The 16,752-nt window shown below is 34.2% G+C and overlaps 1 protein-coding gene across 3 annotated transcripts; it reads right to left on the bottom strand.

Moving 5' to 3' along the window:
• Nucleotides 1-794: 794 nt before the first annotated feature.
• On the bottom strand, nucleotides 795-16,311 carry LOC112697424 (glutamate synthase [NADH], amyloplastic). 3 transcript variants are annotated; one of them, XM_025750596.3, is made up of 22 exons: nucleotides 15,504-16,311; nucleotides 15,285-15,404; nucleotides 10,777-10,881; nucleotides 10,359-10,511; nucleotides 10,055-10,155; nucleotides 9,858-9,954; nucleotides 9,280-9,389; nucleotides 8,839-8,942; nucleotides 8,533-8,712; nucleotides 8,093-8,436; nucleotides 7,938-8,008; nucleotides 7,391-7,860; nucleotides 6,426-7,295; nucleotides 5,921-6,075; nucleotides 5,471-5,632; nucleotides 3,801-5,378; nucleotides 3,229-3,435; nucleotides 2,855-3,123; nucleotides 2,430-2,735; nucleotides 2,046-2,313; nucleotides 1,605-1,862; nucleotides 795-1,494 (listed from the first exon to the last, which is right to left on the bottom strand). In XM_025750596.3, exons 1-22 carry the CDS (start codon nucleotides 15,870-15,872, stop codon nucleotides 1,198-1,200), a joined length of 6,594 nt encoding a protein of 2,197 aa, XP_025606381.1. In that variant the 5' UTR covers nucleotides 15,873-16,311; the 3' UTR covers nucleotides 795-1,197. The 3 variants fall into 3 exon arrangements, with proteins under 3 accessions (XP_025606381.1, XP_029143510.1, XP_025606382.1); XM_029287677.2 differs by lacking the exons at nucleotides 10,055-10,155; nucleotides 10,359-10,511; nucleotides 10,777-10,881; nucleotides 15,285-15,404; nucleotides 15,504-16,311 and adding an exon at nucleotides 9,736-9,796 and having other exon boundaries at nucleotides 9,880-9,954; XM_025750597.3 differs by lacking the exons at nucleotides 9,858-9,954; nucleotides 10,055-10,155; nucleotides 10,359-10,511; ... (1 more) ...; nucleotides 15,285-15,404; nucleotides 15,504-16,311 and adding an exon at nucleotides 9,653-9,800.
• Nucleotides 16,312-16,752: the final 441 nt, after the last annotated feature.

The following is a 16,752-nucleotide window of genomic DNA, read 5'->3' as shown; positions in this document are numbered from 1 at the left end:
AATATAATATTTTACTTTATATTTTTAAATAAGACTAAAAAATATATATAAAAATATTAAATGATAAAAAATTACATTTTATTAAACAATTAAAAAATTTGAAAAAAATTACTCCCAAAAAACCAATAATTCAAAATTATTAAATAATAATTTAATTAATATATTATATTATTTAATAATTTTAGATTATATTTATTTTTTAGATAATTGTTTGTATGATTAATTAAATATATGTGTATAATTATTTTATACTAATAATATTTTAAAATTAAATTCTATTATTATTGGTATAAATGCAATAATAAATACTTTTATCTCGTTTTATTATATTAAAGTTTTTCGTAAATATTTAAAATTTGAATTTAATTTTAAATTTTAATATACTAAGTGTCTAATTATAGACAAGACAAAACACTGATAATAAGACAAGACAAAATACTGATGGATAGAGATACAAAATTTTGTGTTCTTGTATTCTGTTTAGCAATAAACTAGAACAAATTATGAAAATTTAATTTATTTTTATTTTTTTCTATTCAAAAAATTTGAGATGAAAAATATAATAATAAAAAATATAATTATAAAAAATTAACAAGAATAATGAAAAAAAATAAAAAATAAGTTGTGTTCTTTATTAATATCTCTGTATCCTTCCTGTTAAAATAGACACAAAATTAAACACAATTTTATATCTCAGTGTGCTGTCTCCGTAAACAATTTACAAACGCAGCCTAAAAGTGTTTTGATTTTCTCTATGTTTAGCTTGATATTATACACAATTTTAAGTAACATCATTTTGAGGTAATTTAACCATATCAACGGTCATGCTTTAATCGATGGATTGAAATTGAAGAACCAAATGGAGGACGACGGATCCAGCCTAACACAAGTTAATACTAGATCATTTTCTCTTATCAAGTTTCACGAGGTAAAATTTTCGTAGCCCCATGAACTCATTTGGACTAGTTTAAAACTTTATACTGTACATTCCAAATTACAACACCCTCAGAAGAAAAGTGCCAAGACAAAATTTTTCCTTTCCACATACTACACTCCTTTATTTTCTCCTTGTTTTTCCACTTTGGATCACCAACTTGCCACACAAGAAATTGCCCAAGGTAAACAACCTTCCTTTTCTTTTTATTCTATGCGCTTTTATTGAGTACATCTGAGAGCACGAAAACTCACGGTTACTTCTTAGGTCATCACTGTGTGTTTGCTACTGTCCTGGTGCTTCTTGTTGAGGTCTTGTTGCCTCTTGACTAGTTCATCCTTACTCCCCACAACTTTGTGCTCTTTTTCCTCTTTAATGAGGTACTTGTCAACTTGTGCCGCGGCTTGTCGTCCCTCTGAAATAGCCCATACCACCAGGGATTGACCCCGGCGACAATCGCCAGCTGCAAACACTCCTTTGACACTGGTTGAGAAGCGACCATAATCAGCCTTGAAATTTGACCGGTTGTCTCGCTCCATACCCAACTTCTTTGCAATTGTCTGAAAAGCAAACAAACACCAAACAAGGTACGATCAGCTACTGAAAGATCAGCATGAAAAGTTCATAACTAATTCACTCACAAAGTAACCAAGCTACTAAGAATACTTACATATTCAGGGCCAAGAAAGCCCATGGCTAGTAAAACTAGGTCAGCTTGAATGATCTCCTCAGTGCCTTCAATTTCTTTAAATTGAAACGTGCCAGTTTGATCCTTCTCCCAACAGACACGTACCACTTCAAGTCCTTTCACCACTCCGTTTTTATCTCCAACAAAACGCTTTGTCAGTACCTCATATGATCTTGGATCTTTCCCGAATTTAGCAGCAGCTTCTTGGTGCCCGTAATCTACACGGAATATGCGAGGCCACTGCAATGTGGAAACATTGTGATCAAACTCAGTTCATGCACAGATCCATTAAAATATCAACCACTCATTTAGCTATTTAGTAATGACAAATGAAGTTTAAGTAAAAGAACATTGTCTAATTCCTCATGTCTACAAAGTAAGAAACATAACAGATATTTGGAAAATCAGTGGATCTAATTTAACCTGAGGCCAAGGGTTTCCTGGGGCTCTTGTGCGAGGTGGCTCAGGAAGAAGTTCGAGATTTATAATGCTACTGCAACCATGACGAATGGATGTCCCTATGCAATCGGTACCAGTGTCACCCCCACCTATGACAACAACTTTCTTGCCCTTGGCAGAAATGTAATTACCATCCTGAAGATTGCTATCAAGCAAGCTCTTAGTGTTCGCATGAAGAAACTCCATGGCAAAATGAACTCCTGAGAGCTCACGTCCAGGCACCGGAAGATCTCTGCACGAAAAAGTAAACTCTTTGAAGCATCCTTCTATAATAAAATTCCTGGTAAACTTCAACCGCAAAAGAAATTGAACTAAAACAAGATATAGAGGACTCCCACTGTGTCTCACCTTGGTTCTGTGGCTCCAACAGCCAAGACAATAGCATCGTTCTCCTCTCGAATCCGATCAAGAGAGTACAAAGGATCACGTCCAACGTTAGCATTCACAACAAAAGTTACTCCTTCCTCAGCCATAAGGTTGACTCGCCGTTGAACTATATCAACTTTGTCAGTTTTCATGTTGGGAACCCCATACATCATAAGCCCTCCAATCCTATCAGCTCGTTCATACACTGTTATTGTATGGCCCATTTTGTTTAGTTGATCAGCAGCTGCTAGACCAGCTGGTCCACTTCCAATAATGGCAACCCTTTTCCTGAAACAGCAGTGGTAACAAGTAACTAGTAGTTCAATATTACTAATCATTTCAATGGGGTTGCAGTTACAACAAAAATGAAACTGAAAAAGTGTCCAAAAAATACAAACATAGCATACCCAGTTCTCCTAAGTGGAGGTCGTGGCACCATCCAACCTTCCTCAAAAGCCTTATCTATGATGGCACATTCAATGCTTTTAATAGACACCGGATTTTCGATAATACCAAGGACACAAGAACCTTCACAAGGTGCAGGGCACACCCGACCAGTAAATTCAGGAAAGTTATTTGTTTCAAGAAGCCTTTCTAATGCATCCCGCCATCTATTTTGGTACACTAATTCGTTAAACTCTGGTATTTTGTTTCCAAGAGGACATCCAGAATTCTCCTGAAATTTTATGCAAATATCTTAGTTTTACAAGCAGCTGAAAGACTTAAAGGAAAGTTTTATCTTGTAAGTACAACAATGAAAATATTGAATGGCAGACCACACCTGATGACAGAAAGGAGTACCGCAGTCCATGCAGCGGGCAGACTGTGTTTTCAAAAGGGGACCAGGCTTTGTCTTTTCCGTCACCTCCTTCCAATCATTCATCCGAAGATTAGGATCCCTATACTGAACACCCTCACGCTCATATGCAACAAAACCTCGATGTTTAACGGCATCAGCAACTTGAGTTGGCCTCTTGGGCGATACAGCCTGAACATATCAGAGACATTACCAGAAAATAATGTGCAAAAAGAGATCTAGGAAGACATTAAAGAGATGTATTCTATTCGTATAGGAACAATAGCAGTATCCATCTCAGCCCAATGACGACGGACAACTAAGACTTCTAGGCAACCTACTGTAACAGATTAAGTTAAGACCCCATTTTCATCTCACCACATTTTAATCTAATATTACAAGGAGGATTTGCACTTCGTTTCAAAGATCACCAATTCAAACTTAATTTGTTTTGTTCAGGAAAAAGGAAAAAATAACGAAAGGTATACAAGCATTATATAAATGAAACATCATAAAGGATTAAAGAAAAAAGAAAAAAAAAAAAAGCTTGCAGTTACCTGACTTGGCTTCTCATTCACAGATGAAGTTGCCAGTTTCTTAAGCTCTTCAAATGCATCCTTCTCAACAGCCTGCGCTTCATCATCATCTACTGTGTCGTTGGAGGTCTGCTCAGACTTCATATTTGCAAGAGCGCGCTTGTACTCCCTAGGGAACACCTTGATGAATTTAGGAAGTAGATTCTCAAAATCAGCAAGAACTTCTTTGGCAAGCATGCTATTTGTGTGCCGTTGATGTTGCTGTATCAACATTCTTAGGGTAATAATATCCTCTTCCTCTTCAACCTTATCCAAATCTACAAGCTCGGGGTTGCATCGAGATTGGAATTTTCCATCCACATCAAGAACATAAGCAATCCCACCACTCATACCAGCAGCAAAATTTCTACCAGTTTTCCCAAGCACAACGACAGTCCCACCAGTCATGTACTCACATCCATGATCACCAATCCCTTCCACAACTGCCTTAGCCCCCGAGTTACGCACACAAAATCTTTCTGCTGCCATCCCATTGAAATATGCTTCACCACAGGTTGCACCGTACAGCGCCACATTACCAATTACAATGTTCTCCTTAGGGTCAAAGTTGCTTCCTTTTGGAGGATAAACTATAATTTGTCCTCCTGACAATCCTTTACCGACATAGTCGTTGCCATCACCTTCAAGTTCCAAAGTGATTCCAGGACAGAGGAATGCACCAAAGCTCTGGCCAGCACTGCCAGTAAATCTGATATGGATGGTGCCAGTTGGAAGACCAGCTAAGTGGTATCGTTTAGTAACCTCATGGCTAAGCATAGTTCCCACAGCACGGTTTACATTCTGTATTGGAGTTTCAATGTATACTGGGAAACCCTTTTCCAAAGAAGCATTGGACAAACTGATGAGCTTATTATCCAAAGCCATGTCCAAGCCATGATCTTGTTTTTGCATACAGTACTGTGCAGCTCCTGGTCGCAGTTCAGCTGCAGGTCTAAGCAATAGAGAGAGATCAAGGTTTTCCAGTTTCTCATTGCTCTTAACAATTTCCTTATCAACTTCAAGCTTATCTGAACGGCCAACCATCTCATCAACAGTTTTAAACCCAAGGTTAGACATAATTTCTCTCATCTCTTCAGCTACCATGAAAAAGAAGTTAATAACATGCTCAGGTTCTCCGGCAAACTTCTCTCTAAGTACTGGATCTTGGGTAGCAATGCCAACAGGACAGGTGTTCTTGTGACACTTCCGCATCATGATACAGCCAAGAGTAATGAGTGGAGCAGTGCTGAAACCGAACTCTTCTGCTCCAAGAAGAGCAGCTATGGCCACATCTCTTCCTGTTTTGAGTTGGCCATCAGTTTGAAGAACTGTGCGACCACGTAGGTCATTCGCAACCAATGTCTGGTGAGTCTCAGCTAGGCCAAGTTCCCAAGGCAAACCAGCATTCTTTATGCCGGTCCATCTAGATGCCCCTGTACCTCCATCGTGACCTGAGATCAAGACATGGTCCGCATGACCTTTAACAACTCCGCTAGCAATTATCCCCACTCCAGCTTCAGAAACTAACTTCACGCTAATTCGAGCAGATGGGTTGGCATTCTACAGATTAAGAAAAGCAATTAAAGAGCAAGAACTAATAGCAGAAACATTCAGCCTGACTTTACCGTAAGAGAATCTATATACAAACATACCTTTAGATCATAAATCAGTTGCGCAAGGTCTTCGATTGAATAAATATCATGATGGGGAGGTGGACTGATAAGTCCTACTCCAGCAGTTGAATTTCTAGTGACGGCAATGTCTCCTATAACTTTGTGGCCAGGAAGTTCACCTCCCTCACCAGGTTTTGCACCCTGAGGATAAGAATTCGGATGTTAAAACAATACGACCCTTCATTAAGTGAAAAAACTACACTTTTATTTAACCTCACCAAAGGTCATATGTAGGTATCAACTAAAGCAGCAAGAGCACCAGGAGGTGCCTTGAAGTCACAGCGTCATCTGCCATGAATATAAATTCATAAACAATAGAGCCATAACTCCAACAGGATTGTAGCGGCTAGAGACCAGTCGATGAAATTGAGGTATAAGGCAAGGATGGACAAATAACCTTAATACAAATGAACAGATTTCAACAATTACCTGGGCCATCTTTATCTGTAGTTCATCAGCATTAGTAAGGTAGTAACTTGAGACTCCAAATCTTCCACTAGCAACTTGTTTGATGGCACTCCTTTTGGGATTCATTGAACCATCAGGAAGAGGCTCCATACGAGATGGTTGTTCACCGCCCTCACCTATGGCAAATTTGCAGAAAACAAATCATCAGATAAAAAATTACTAATTTTGAGGATGCTAATCTTCACATGAAGGGTGAAAAAAAGGGTAAACCCCCCCCCCCCCAAAAAAAACTTTTCATTAAAAAATTAAGCTAGAAAGCATGTTCATGTGTAAGACACCCTGTTTCGGCATCAGGCTGGCCCTAGCCACTGATGCTTCTTATGTGCCTTGAACTTGAAAAAACTACACTGAACCACACCTCATGATTTATCAAAATAAACTACACTTGGTAAGATGAGAATTGTTGCCTTTTTTAAATGGAGAAAATAAATCAGAGGAAGCTTTTTTAAAAAGAAGTCTAGCAAACCTGTATTTGATTTCCCTCCAAGTTTATTCATAGCCATTGCTAATGTTGTGTGTGCCTCCAATGATATTGACCCATAACTCATGGCCCCAGTGCAAAACCGTTTAACTATTTCACTGGCTGGTTCCACTTGATCAATGGGAATCTTTGTGGATGTCTCTTTGAATTTCAGGATTCCCCGCAAATTGCAAGCTTTATTCAACTCGTGAATGAGCTTAGAATACTGTTTATATGCATCTATACTGTTAGTTCTGGCAGCCTCCTGAAGCTTTGCTATTGCAAGCGGATCATTCAGATGAATTTCACCACCTTTCCTCCAATGATAATCCCCGGGATTGGGCAACGCAACAGCTTCAGCACTTCCAGGAGAGAAAACCCAAGTAGGAAATGCCAATGCATGCAGTTGTAGAGCATCCCGAGCAAGCATCTCAAATGTAGCACCCTCAACTCGACTAGGTGTTCCAGCAAAGCACTTTTCAATCACCTCTGAAGAAAGACCCAGAGCTTCAAAAATCTGAGCACCTTTGTAGGAGGCCAAAGTTGATATTCCCATCTTTGCAAGAACCTTCATCATGCCATAGTTGCTTGCTTTAAAGTACTTCTTGACCAACTCATCTTTTGAGTAGAATTGACCACTTGCTTTAGGTGGGATCCTTCCATCAACTTGGAGTCTCCATATTGCCTCCACAGCCAAATAAGGGCATATAGCATCAGCACCAAAACCGACAAGTGTGCAGAAATGGTGCACTTCACGTGGTTCAGCAGACTCAACTATTAAGGCAACTCTAGTGCGCTCAAGACTTTTGACAAGATGTTGATGGACAGCACCAACGGCCAGGAGGGAGCTCACAGCAACACGTTTCCTCGAGAAAGCTACAGATTAAATCCCACAAAAATACAAATTATAGACAGATAAATACATGTATAGTAACTCTACACAGTGCGAGGAAAACACGGCAGTATAATACCTCTATCAGAAAGAACAAGGGTTGTGTAGCCTTCACTAATTGCACCATGTGCTTCTGCACATATCCTGTCCAATGCTTCTTCCAATCCTCTCTTACCACATTCCTTTGAGTAAGTTATGTCTATAACTTTGCTCCGCCATCCTCTGTAATTCATCCTTTTAATCGCTTCCATTTGTTCAATGGTCAAAAGGGGACTTTTTAGTGAAAGGCGGTGACATTGTTCCTCTGTTGTTTGTGTCAGATCACCTTCTGGACCAACCATACATTCCATTGAAGTAACTATTTTCTCACGAATAGGATCAATTGGAGGATTTGTCACTTGAGCAAACATTTGTTTGAAGTACTCGAAAGTGAGCTTTTCTCTATTGGACATGACAGCTAATGGAGTATCATTTCCCATTGACCCTAGGGCTTCTACACCATCTTTTGCCATAGGAAGTAATAGCATTTCCAATGATTCAACCGTATATCTGCATTAACAGAGCAGAATATAACTTCAAACAAAGTGGAAAAAATGCAGAAAATATTCACAAAGGACGTTGCATACCCAAAAGCTTTCAATGGAGCCAGTAGACCATGAATTCCCATATTTTCCATATCCACATCATCACTAGAGAGCTGTAGTTTATTGTAGATGCAATAGTTAGTCATGCAACATGAAATTTACGAAAAGCTAACATTGGTTGCTCTTTTAAAACTTACCGGAGCCACTCCTGCGATTGTTGGTGGAACTCTTTCAGATTCATCAACAGAATCTACTATGTCTTTGAGTTCAATCTTCTGTCTTTTGAGCCACTCCCCATAGGGCCTTGCCAACGAATACTGTTCCTTTAAGGCATCATCATCAACAACAATGTGCTTATCAAAATCTACCAGAAGCATCATGCCAGGATTTAATCTTCCTTTCCTACACACATCTTCAGGAGGAATGTCTACGACTCCAACTTCACTTGCCATTATAACTCGTCCACTGTGAGTAACATAGAAGCGGCCAGGTCGCAGTCCATTCCTATCCAGTGTAGCTCCAAGATAGTGACCATCAGTAACTGTAATGATATTAGATCAAATTAGTGCCAAATTGTAAAGCCAGTGTCGAGAGGACATGCACATGAGATAGAATCAGAGTCCAACAAAAAATTTACATGATATAAGAGCTGGTCCATCCCATGGCTCCATGAGAGCTGAATAGTATTCATAAAATGCTTTACGTTGAGGATCCATGTTTTTATCGTTTTGCCATGCCTCAGGAATCATCATCATAACAGCTTCAGGAAGACTTTTTCCAGATTGAACCAAAAACTCAAGAACGCCATCAAAAGCTCCTGGAAAAGAATAACTATCCATTAGATTCAGTATGTAAATATAACCTAGTCGAAAAAATAAAATAAAATAAAAAAAACACAAATTTAAAATAAAATCAAAAAAATAAAAAGGGAAAAAATTTTCACCTGAATCAGATGAATTTGCATTGACAATGGGCAAAAGCTTCTTTAATTCATCCTCTGATAAACCAAGTGCCTTGCACTTCAGTAACCCCTCACGCGCCTTCATCCTACAAAATATACCATATTAGCTGATACAATATACATCAATCAGAACATGATGAGAACATCCAACACAATACTCAATGCTGCTATGCCCGCCCACAACTAGCATCAAGCTTATTGCACACCATAATGAAACAAAGTATCCTCTTATTTAAAAAATAAGATTGAGAAAAGAAAAAAGTAAGCTAGGTATCCATTAACTCTAACAAACAATACTGAATGGTCAGATCAGCAGCACTGGGAGAATACTGCTAGCCAGTTTAAAATCGCAGTGCAACATATTATTCATTCATATTTGTCATACCATTAACTAGCATGGTGCAAAAATTATTCAAGGCATACCAGTTGACATTGCCTCTTAGAGTGTTGATCTCTCCATTGTGTCCCAATATTTGCATAGGCTGAGCACGATCCCAGCTAGGGAAGGTATTTGTAGAAAACCGTGAATGTATCTACAGATACGCACAATAAACTTCAGTCTTCATGCAGTGCATACTAGAAACCAAAGTAGAAATTCAAAAATGTTTTCCTCCAGGAACTTCAATACAAGCATATATTGAAGTTGCCAGGAAAAATTTCAGAGGCACTATCCACTTTCACCAAAATTATTTTTTCCTCCATCACTTTGAAGATATTGTCTCCAGACCAATTAACGACAGAAAGCATCAGCAGAAACTTTTGCAAACATCATAATCTTGATAATGAACTTTCTTACCAACTCAACCATTGCATTCAATCCAAGTATCCAAACTCAAATAGTAATCAAGGAAGCGGAAGAACTTAAGAGATCATTCAAACCTCAATGCCTCAGAAGTCATTCCCCAACCTTGCATCTCTTCAGTTACTGGTTGTTCCCTTGCTGTTTGTTGGAGTATAGAGTTAGTGGAGAAAGAAGATAGGTTAATGGATAATATATTTACCAGGGCCATGTAGCTCGTAAACCTTTCATTGCCTAGGTCCGCAAAATAATATTCCCTCAGTTGAGCTGGTGTTAGCTGACCTTTGTAAACAACAGTCCTGTACCAAATTTGATCAAACATGAGAATTTTACTTAGAAAACCTTATGTAATAACAATAATGTGGATCTCAAGAAAATGATGTCGCCTCTTAAACATACCTTGACGAAAGTGAACAGATATAGAAATCAGCAATGCCGTCATTTTGGAGGTTCAAGGCGGATGTAATAGCGGCCATGCTAAGCTTCCTTAATATGTACATCTATAAGGAAAGAGCCAACTATCAGTAACAAAGACCAAAATCTATTCAAATCTTAAAATACACCATTTATGTATAAATCATTATATTCGCTGGAAATAATTTATCTATCAATTCATTTCCTGGGGAACAACTGCAGTTCAATCAAAATGTTAACAAATTAATGCAAATTTCTTGCTGCCAATTTCAGCATGTAGGCAAGGTACCTGTCTTTCCAAATCAACTTTTGATTGAGCACTTGGAGTAAGAAACACTTGCTCAATCACTGGTTCAGTCTGTACAGCTGATTTGCCCAATCCTGTGTTGTCTGTGGGAACGGAGCGCCAACCAATAACTGAGTGCCCCAGACTCTCTGCAACCTGAACACAAAAACAAAGCACAGATACAAACAACTGTCAATAAGATATAAAATCATGAAAATGCTACTGCTGAAACTCAAAAACACATAATACAAAATATCACAAAAACACTTCTTGAGTCATTGTTAGCTCGGATTACAGCATGCAGCTACACAGTGAAGGCTAGAAACAGTATATTGTGTGCTAAATCGAAACTAGACAGAACTCTACAACCACTATCCATCATGAAAATTTTCAGACAAAGATATTTCAGAATTAGATTTACCTTTTGAAATATATTTTTGCTTTCTTTCCTACGAATATCAGATTTAGGCAAGAAAAGCATGCCAACTGCATATTTTCCTTGGGGGGGAAGCTCAAACTCCACAACCTGCAATGAAGCAAGAACATCTTTGAATTGACAAGAACTGCAAAGTCTGAATCCCAGATTTTTCCTAATTGTAGTCCTTTAACCAATAAATAGAACTTCGATAATGGAGTGAGGGCATTATTTCTTGTATGCACTGACATTTTAAAATATTTTACACTATTCTCCAACCAAATAATTCTATTAATCTATAGTGGATGTAAAAAACAGCTACAGTGGCCTAGTCGCCAATGTGATACTGCATATATTAGATGACAGTACAGGAAAAATATACGCCGTCAGTAGATCTATACAAATTCCTTCTGCTTAACAAAAAAGCTATTGAAAGTATTAATCTCAAACTAACTTAAGGAAAAAAGGAGTTCAGAAAAGTGCTAACAAAAACAGGACATAAAGAAATATATTTCATTTTCAATGATTCTTTGATAGAGGAAAAAGACAATTTATTCTCCTCTTTATTAATATTATATTTTCAATTTTAGCCATATGCATCACTGAATCGTTTCAAAATATTCCATTTGAGCAAAACTGAAAGAAAGTCCTCTTCCACTTGTATTTTTCAACATGATGATGATACCTAAGAATTTTAGGCTTTTCTGTTCAAACCAACACAAGAATAATGTTCATAAACAAGAATCTAATGCAAACATTAAAAAATTAGATATATCTGAGATTAGTTTTTGTGCAGCTTTCTACCATCGTTCAAATCATTTGTTTCAGATTGTAATTGACTCGAACAAAATTTTGTAGCAGCACAATATTTATGATTAAATAACAGTTCTCTCATATGAAATTTATTATTCTCCATTACATATTTAAATATATTATTATATGTACAAAAACTATTCTGGTGTCCAAAAACCTTTTTATAAAAGTTTAGATTTAGATTTAGATACTAAAGTTGATATACAGCACAGTGGCAGTTTAAAAAGATATGAATTTAAATTTCTTTAGATCTAAACATAAATGAGTTAGCTCTAGATGTGATTAATGACATAGTGCAATGACATCATTTGATTTATATAGCGATCATACCAAGTAAAATAAGGCTTTATGGTTTTTTTATGGAATTTAAATTTCTGTTGAAATAACTATCCACTTTAATTCTATTTACGTAATGATTGAACCAAATATAACCAAATTCAATAGTCTTTAGAAAAAAAGCTAATAAAGGTAGCAGTTGTCGACTTGTCGTGTCATCACAAAATAAATAAATAAATAAATAAAATTCTAAACTTATACACATTTTTCAAATTATTTATATGTTTTTACTGTGTTACTTAATTACTGTGTCTATCTTATTTGCAAAGACAACAAAATAAGTAATAGAGTACAAAAATATAATTAATCCAATGCAAATATATAAATAATTGAACAATACATATAATTGGAAATATGAAATTTAATTAATTTATTTAAAAGATCCCATAAAAAAAACCAAAAGGATACTCCTTCACACACTCCCTCATAACACACGCACATAAATGTTGGTCCCAAATAATTTTTGCTTTCATTAAATTAATTAAACAAAAATAAATTAACAATTAGCTCCTAATAAAACAAAAGATTAAATTAACCCATATTTTTTAGAATTTCGGAAAATTTAATTCATATACCAAAATATTTTTAAAGAAAATTAGAAATAAAACAATTCAGGACTGATTTATTTTTTGACTAAAAAAACTCATTTTCCGTACAAAGTGCAAAATTTAGCAAGGACTAGGAGTTTACGGTTACACTTACACATACACCTAATAATAATAATAATAATAATAATAATAATAATAATAATAATAATAATAATGAGTAATTATCCAAATTAGTCTCCAAAGATTTTAGAATCGGACATTTTAGTTCTCAAGAAAAATTAATACACAGATCAATCTCCAAGGTTTTACTCCGGTAGACAAATCAGTCCCCACTTCATTTTCTGGCAGAATAATTATCCAAATTAGTCCCCAAAGATTTTAAAAATTGACATTTTAGTCCCAAGAAAAACTAATGTACAAATCAATCCCCAACGTTTTTCTCTGTTAGACATAATAGTCCTCCATCAAAAAATAAAATAAAATAATTATTATTATTAATTGCACAATAATATTGTACTATTTCTTGTATTTTTTGGACAAATATAATAATAAATTTATTCATTAAATTCTTATATATATAGTCACTCAATAATAATAATAATAATAATAATAATAATAATAATAATAATAATAATAGAGATTATTTTACAAGAAATTCAAGGTTAAAACTATTTGATACTTTTGTATTTAATATAATCAAAAGATGTCTTATGTATAAAAAAAAATATATGTTTGTATTAAAAAATATGTATTAAAAGAAAATATTTTAATTTGAATTTATATTAAATACATATTTTTTTAAATACAAACATATTTTTTAAAATAGTACATCTTTTGATTATATTAAATAAAAAAATATCAAATGATTTTAATTTTAAATTTTTTGTAAAATAATCTCTAATAATTTTATTTATTTATTTATCTATTTATTATTATTATTATTATTATTATTATTATTATTGTTGTTGTTGAGTGACTATATATCTATATATATAAATACATATATAAGAATCTAATGAATAAATTTTTTATTATTTTTATCTAAAAAATACAAAAAATCATGGTATAATATTATTATGTAATTAATAATAATAATAATAATAATAATAATAATAATAATAATAATCAATAAAATTATTAGAGATTATTTTACAAAAAATTTAAGGTTAAAACTATTTGATATTTTTGTAATTAATATAATCAAAAGATGTACTATTTTAAAAAATATGTTTGTATTAAAAAAATATGTATTTAATATAAATCTAAATTAAAATATTTTTTTAATACAAACATATATATATATATTGATTATATTAGAGCCCATTTAGGAAGTAGTAGAAGCTACTTTTTTTTTTTTTTACTTTTGGATTATGAAAAGTCACCATCTATGTGTTTTGCACTATTTTAAAAAAAGATTTTAACTTCCCGAAAAGTTAATTTGTAGCTTTTTGAAGAAGTAGAAATATATGACTTTTTGTTTTTCGAGAAGTCATTCTACCACTTACCTAAAAAAAATTAATTTTAAAACAAAAAAATCTACTTTCCTTCTTGACTCTATGAAAAATACTAACCCTTCATCACCATTTTCACACCAGGTCTGCTAGAAGCACTGGCCTTCCACCATCATTCTTACGCAATATTCCAAGTCTCACCATTTTTACGTAATGAAACATCTGATGAAAGTATTGATCCTCCACCACATTTTCAGACAATATTACATCTGAACAACTTACTGCATATATTCCTTCTAAGTATTTTTTTATCATTTTATCACTATTTTTTATTATTAAATTTGTATTCAAGTGTGGTATGAAATTTAAGTTTTAATTTTATTTTTTTCATATGTAATTTTATAGCTTATTATTATTTTCATAGTTAATTATAACAAGTTCTTGACCTCAATAAAAGAGAAGAGAGTTCTAATAGGAGTAAAAATAAAAAATAAAAAACAGCAATAAAATATACATTGACACACATTTTATATTTATTTTTTATTTTCACCTACTATATCATACACAATATTAGTGATTATGTTATGTAAAATCAACATTCAATATTGGAAAGTATTTCGTTATTTTAATATTCATTCTCTTTTGTAAAAAAAATTTATCTTTTGAGTTATTTATCCAAATGCTACAACTTTAAAATAAGTACTTTTATAACTAAAAATCCAAACATAAAATAACTTATTTATAAGCTACTATTAATAAAAGTCCTTATGTTTTAAGCTCATTTTCCAAAAAAACTTATTTAAGTTATTTATCTAAACTGGACCTAAATACAAAAATATTAAATAGTTTTAACTTTGAATTTCTTGTAAAATAATCTCTAATAATTTTATTATTATTATTATTATTATTATTATTGAATGAATATATATATATATATATAAGAATTTAATGAATAAATTTATTATTATTTTTGTCTAAAAAATAAAAAAATATAGTACAATATTATTGTGTAATTAATAATAATTATTATTTTATTTTATTTTATTTTATTTTTGGACGGAGGACTATTGTGTCTAATAGAGAGAAACGTTGGGGATTGATTTGTACATTAGTTTTTCCTGAGGACTAAAATGTCCATTTTTAAAATATTTGGAGATCGATATGGGTAATTACTCTACCAGAAAATGAACTGGGAACTAATTTGTCTGCGGAATAAAATCTTGGAAATTGATCTGTGTATTAATTTTTTTTGTGACTAAAATGTCCAATTCTAAAATCTTGGAGGACTGATTTGGTAATTACTCAATAATAATAATAATAATAATAATAATAATAATAATAATAATAATTTAAAAACAAAAAGTACCTCCTTGTAAAAATCATGAGGCAGAGCCACAAGAATCCCTGCTCCATCACCAGTGTTGGCCTCGCACCCGCAAGCACCTCTATGCGTCATTCTCACCAACATCTCTAACGCATCTGTTACCTGCACACCACACAACACACAATCAAATAAAAAAAAGTTAGTTACATTTTTTTCCAAAATCCGAAACCGTAACCGAAACACGCAAATCAACTTTCTCACAGTTTTGCGGCTACTTTGACCAGACAATTCAGCAACGAACCCAACCCCGCACGAGTCCTTATCCATTTTGGGATCATAGAGCCCCAACGGCTTCTCCGGCACCGCCGAGAATGCGGACTGGACTGTCACCTTTGGTAACCAGCCCGGCCCACCAAACTGCCACAAGCGGATCCTCTCGGACCCGCTTGATCGCAGCCGCGGGCCGAAGAACCTCTTCTTATCCCCCGGAGCAGAGCATAGTGTGAATGCTTTGCTCCGATTGACGGAGAGGCTCACCAGCCGACCCTGTGGGGAATTGTTGCGTTTTCGAAAACCATTCAGCTGAGGGTTGTTGAGAGACGAGGACGTTAGCGAGAGTGACTTTGACATTTGATTCAATTTATTTATTTTTTTATTGAAGACTTAGATAGTTATCAAGTGGAGTGTTCTACTGTTTACTTATGTTGGAAGAGTTTTAAGTATTTAACTATGTATGGAACTCTTGTTGCTTATGGGAGAAAATATAAAATAAAATAAGTAAAAATGAAGGATTGGATTGGATCGGATCAGAGTTTTTTCGCAATATATGTGACAGATTACAGATCTGGGATTAAAGGACCAGATTTAATTGAAGATGAAAATGGTACTTGTATGCGTGAACAAAAAGGAGGGAAGTTGTTAATTGAAGGCTTCTATTTAATTCTGGACAGGACAGAAGTGAGAAGACCGCTTTGGAAAGAGGCTGAATCGGAAGAAACAGACAGAAAGCAGAAAGGGGAGAAAACAGCGCCGCTTCAAGGAGCTGTTTAGTATTGTGTGAGGGTTCTTTGGTGGAGAGAGGCATAGAGGATGGTTTTATAGAGGGAGCGCGTGGTTTTTTAATTTTTAAATTGGGGTCAATGCTGAATAGTGAATACTGAATAGTGAGAGTATGTCTGAGAGTGTAGGTGTTGATACTTGAATGGAGAAGTGAAAGGGGTAGGAAGACTGGGGAGTGTGGATCCACCGATCCACCAAGTTCTTGTGACCTTGGATTGAATAAAATATCAAAATAATTCACTAAATTTTCATTGGAAAAAAATAGTAATATTTAAAAATAGGTTAATTTTTTTATATAAAAAAATATTAATATTTAATTGAAAATAAAATTATTTGGTGTAATTATAAGTAAATAAATTTTATAGGTGGAGAATCAATATATAAGATGCATATTAGACACGTATCAATATTTTGAATAATATGCAGAACATTTTTTCTACATATTTATAAT

This window comes from Arachis hypogaea, chromosome 6, assembly GCF_003086295.3.
Source record: "Arachis hypogaea cultivar Tifrunner chromosome 6, arahy.Tifrunner.gnm2.J5K5, whole genome shotgun sequence".
Taxonomy (NCBI): domain Eukaryota; kingdom Viridiplantae; phylum Streptophyta; class Magnoliopsida; order Fabales; family Fabaceae; genus Arachis; species Arachis hypogaea.
Note: the sequence above shows the minus strand (reverse complement) of the source record. Positions and strands in the feature narration are given on the sequence as shown.

Coding starts and splice junctions, on each gene's coding strand:
- LOC112697424 (XM_025750596.3), bottom strand. CDS start 15,872: ATGTCAAAGTCACTCTCGCTAACGTCCTCGTCTCTCAACAACCCTCAG. Junction 7,861..7,937: donor GCTCCATTGAAAGCTTTTGG/GTATGCAACGTC, acceptor CTGTTAATGCAG/ATATACGGTTGAATCATTGG. Junction 1,495..1,604: donor GCTTTCTTGGCCCTGAATAT/GTAAGTATTCTT, acceptor TTTGCTTTTCAG/ACAATTGCAAAGAAGTTGGG.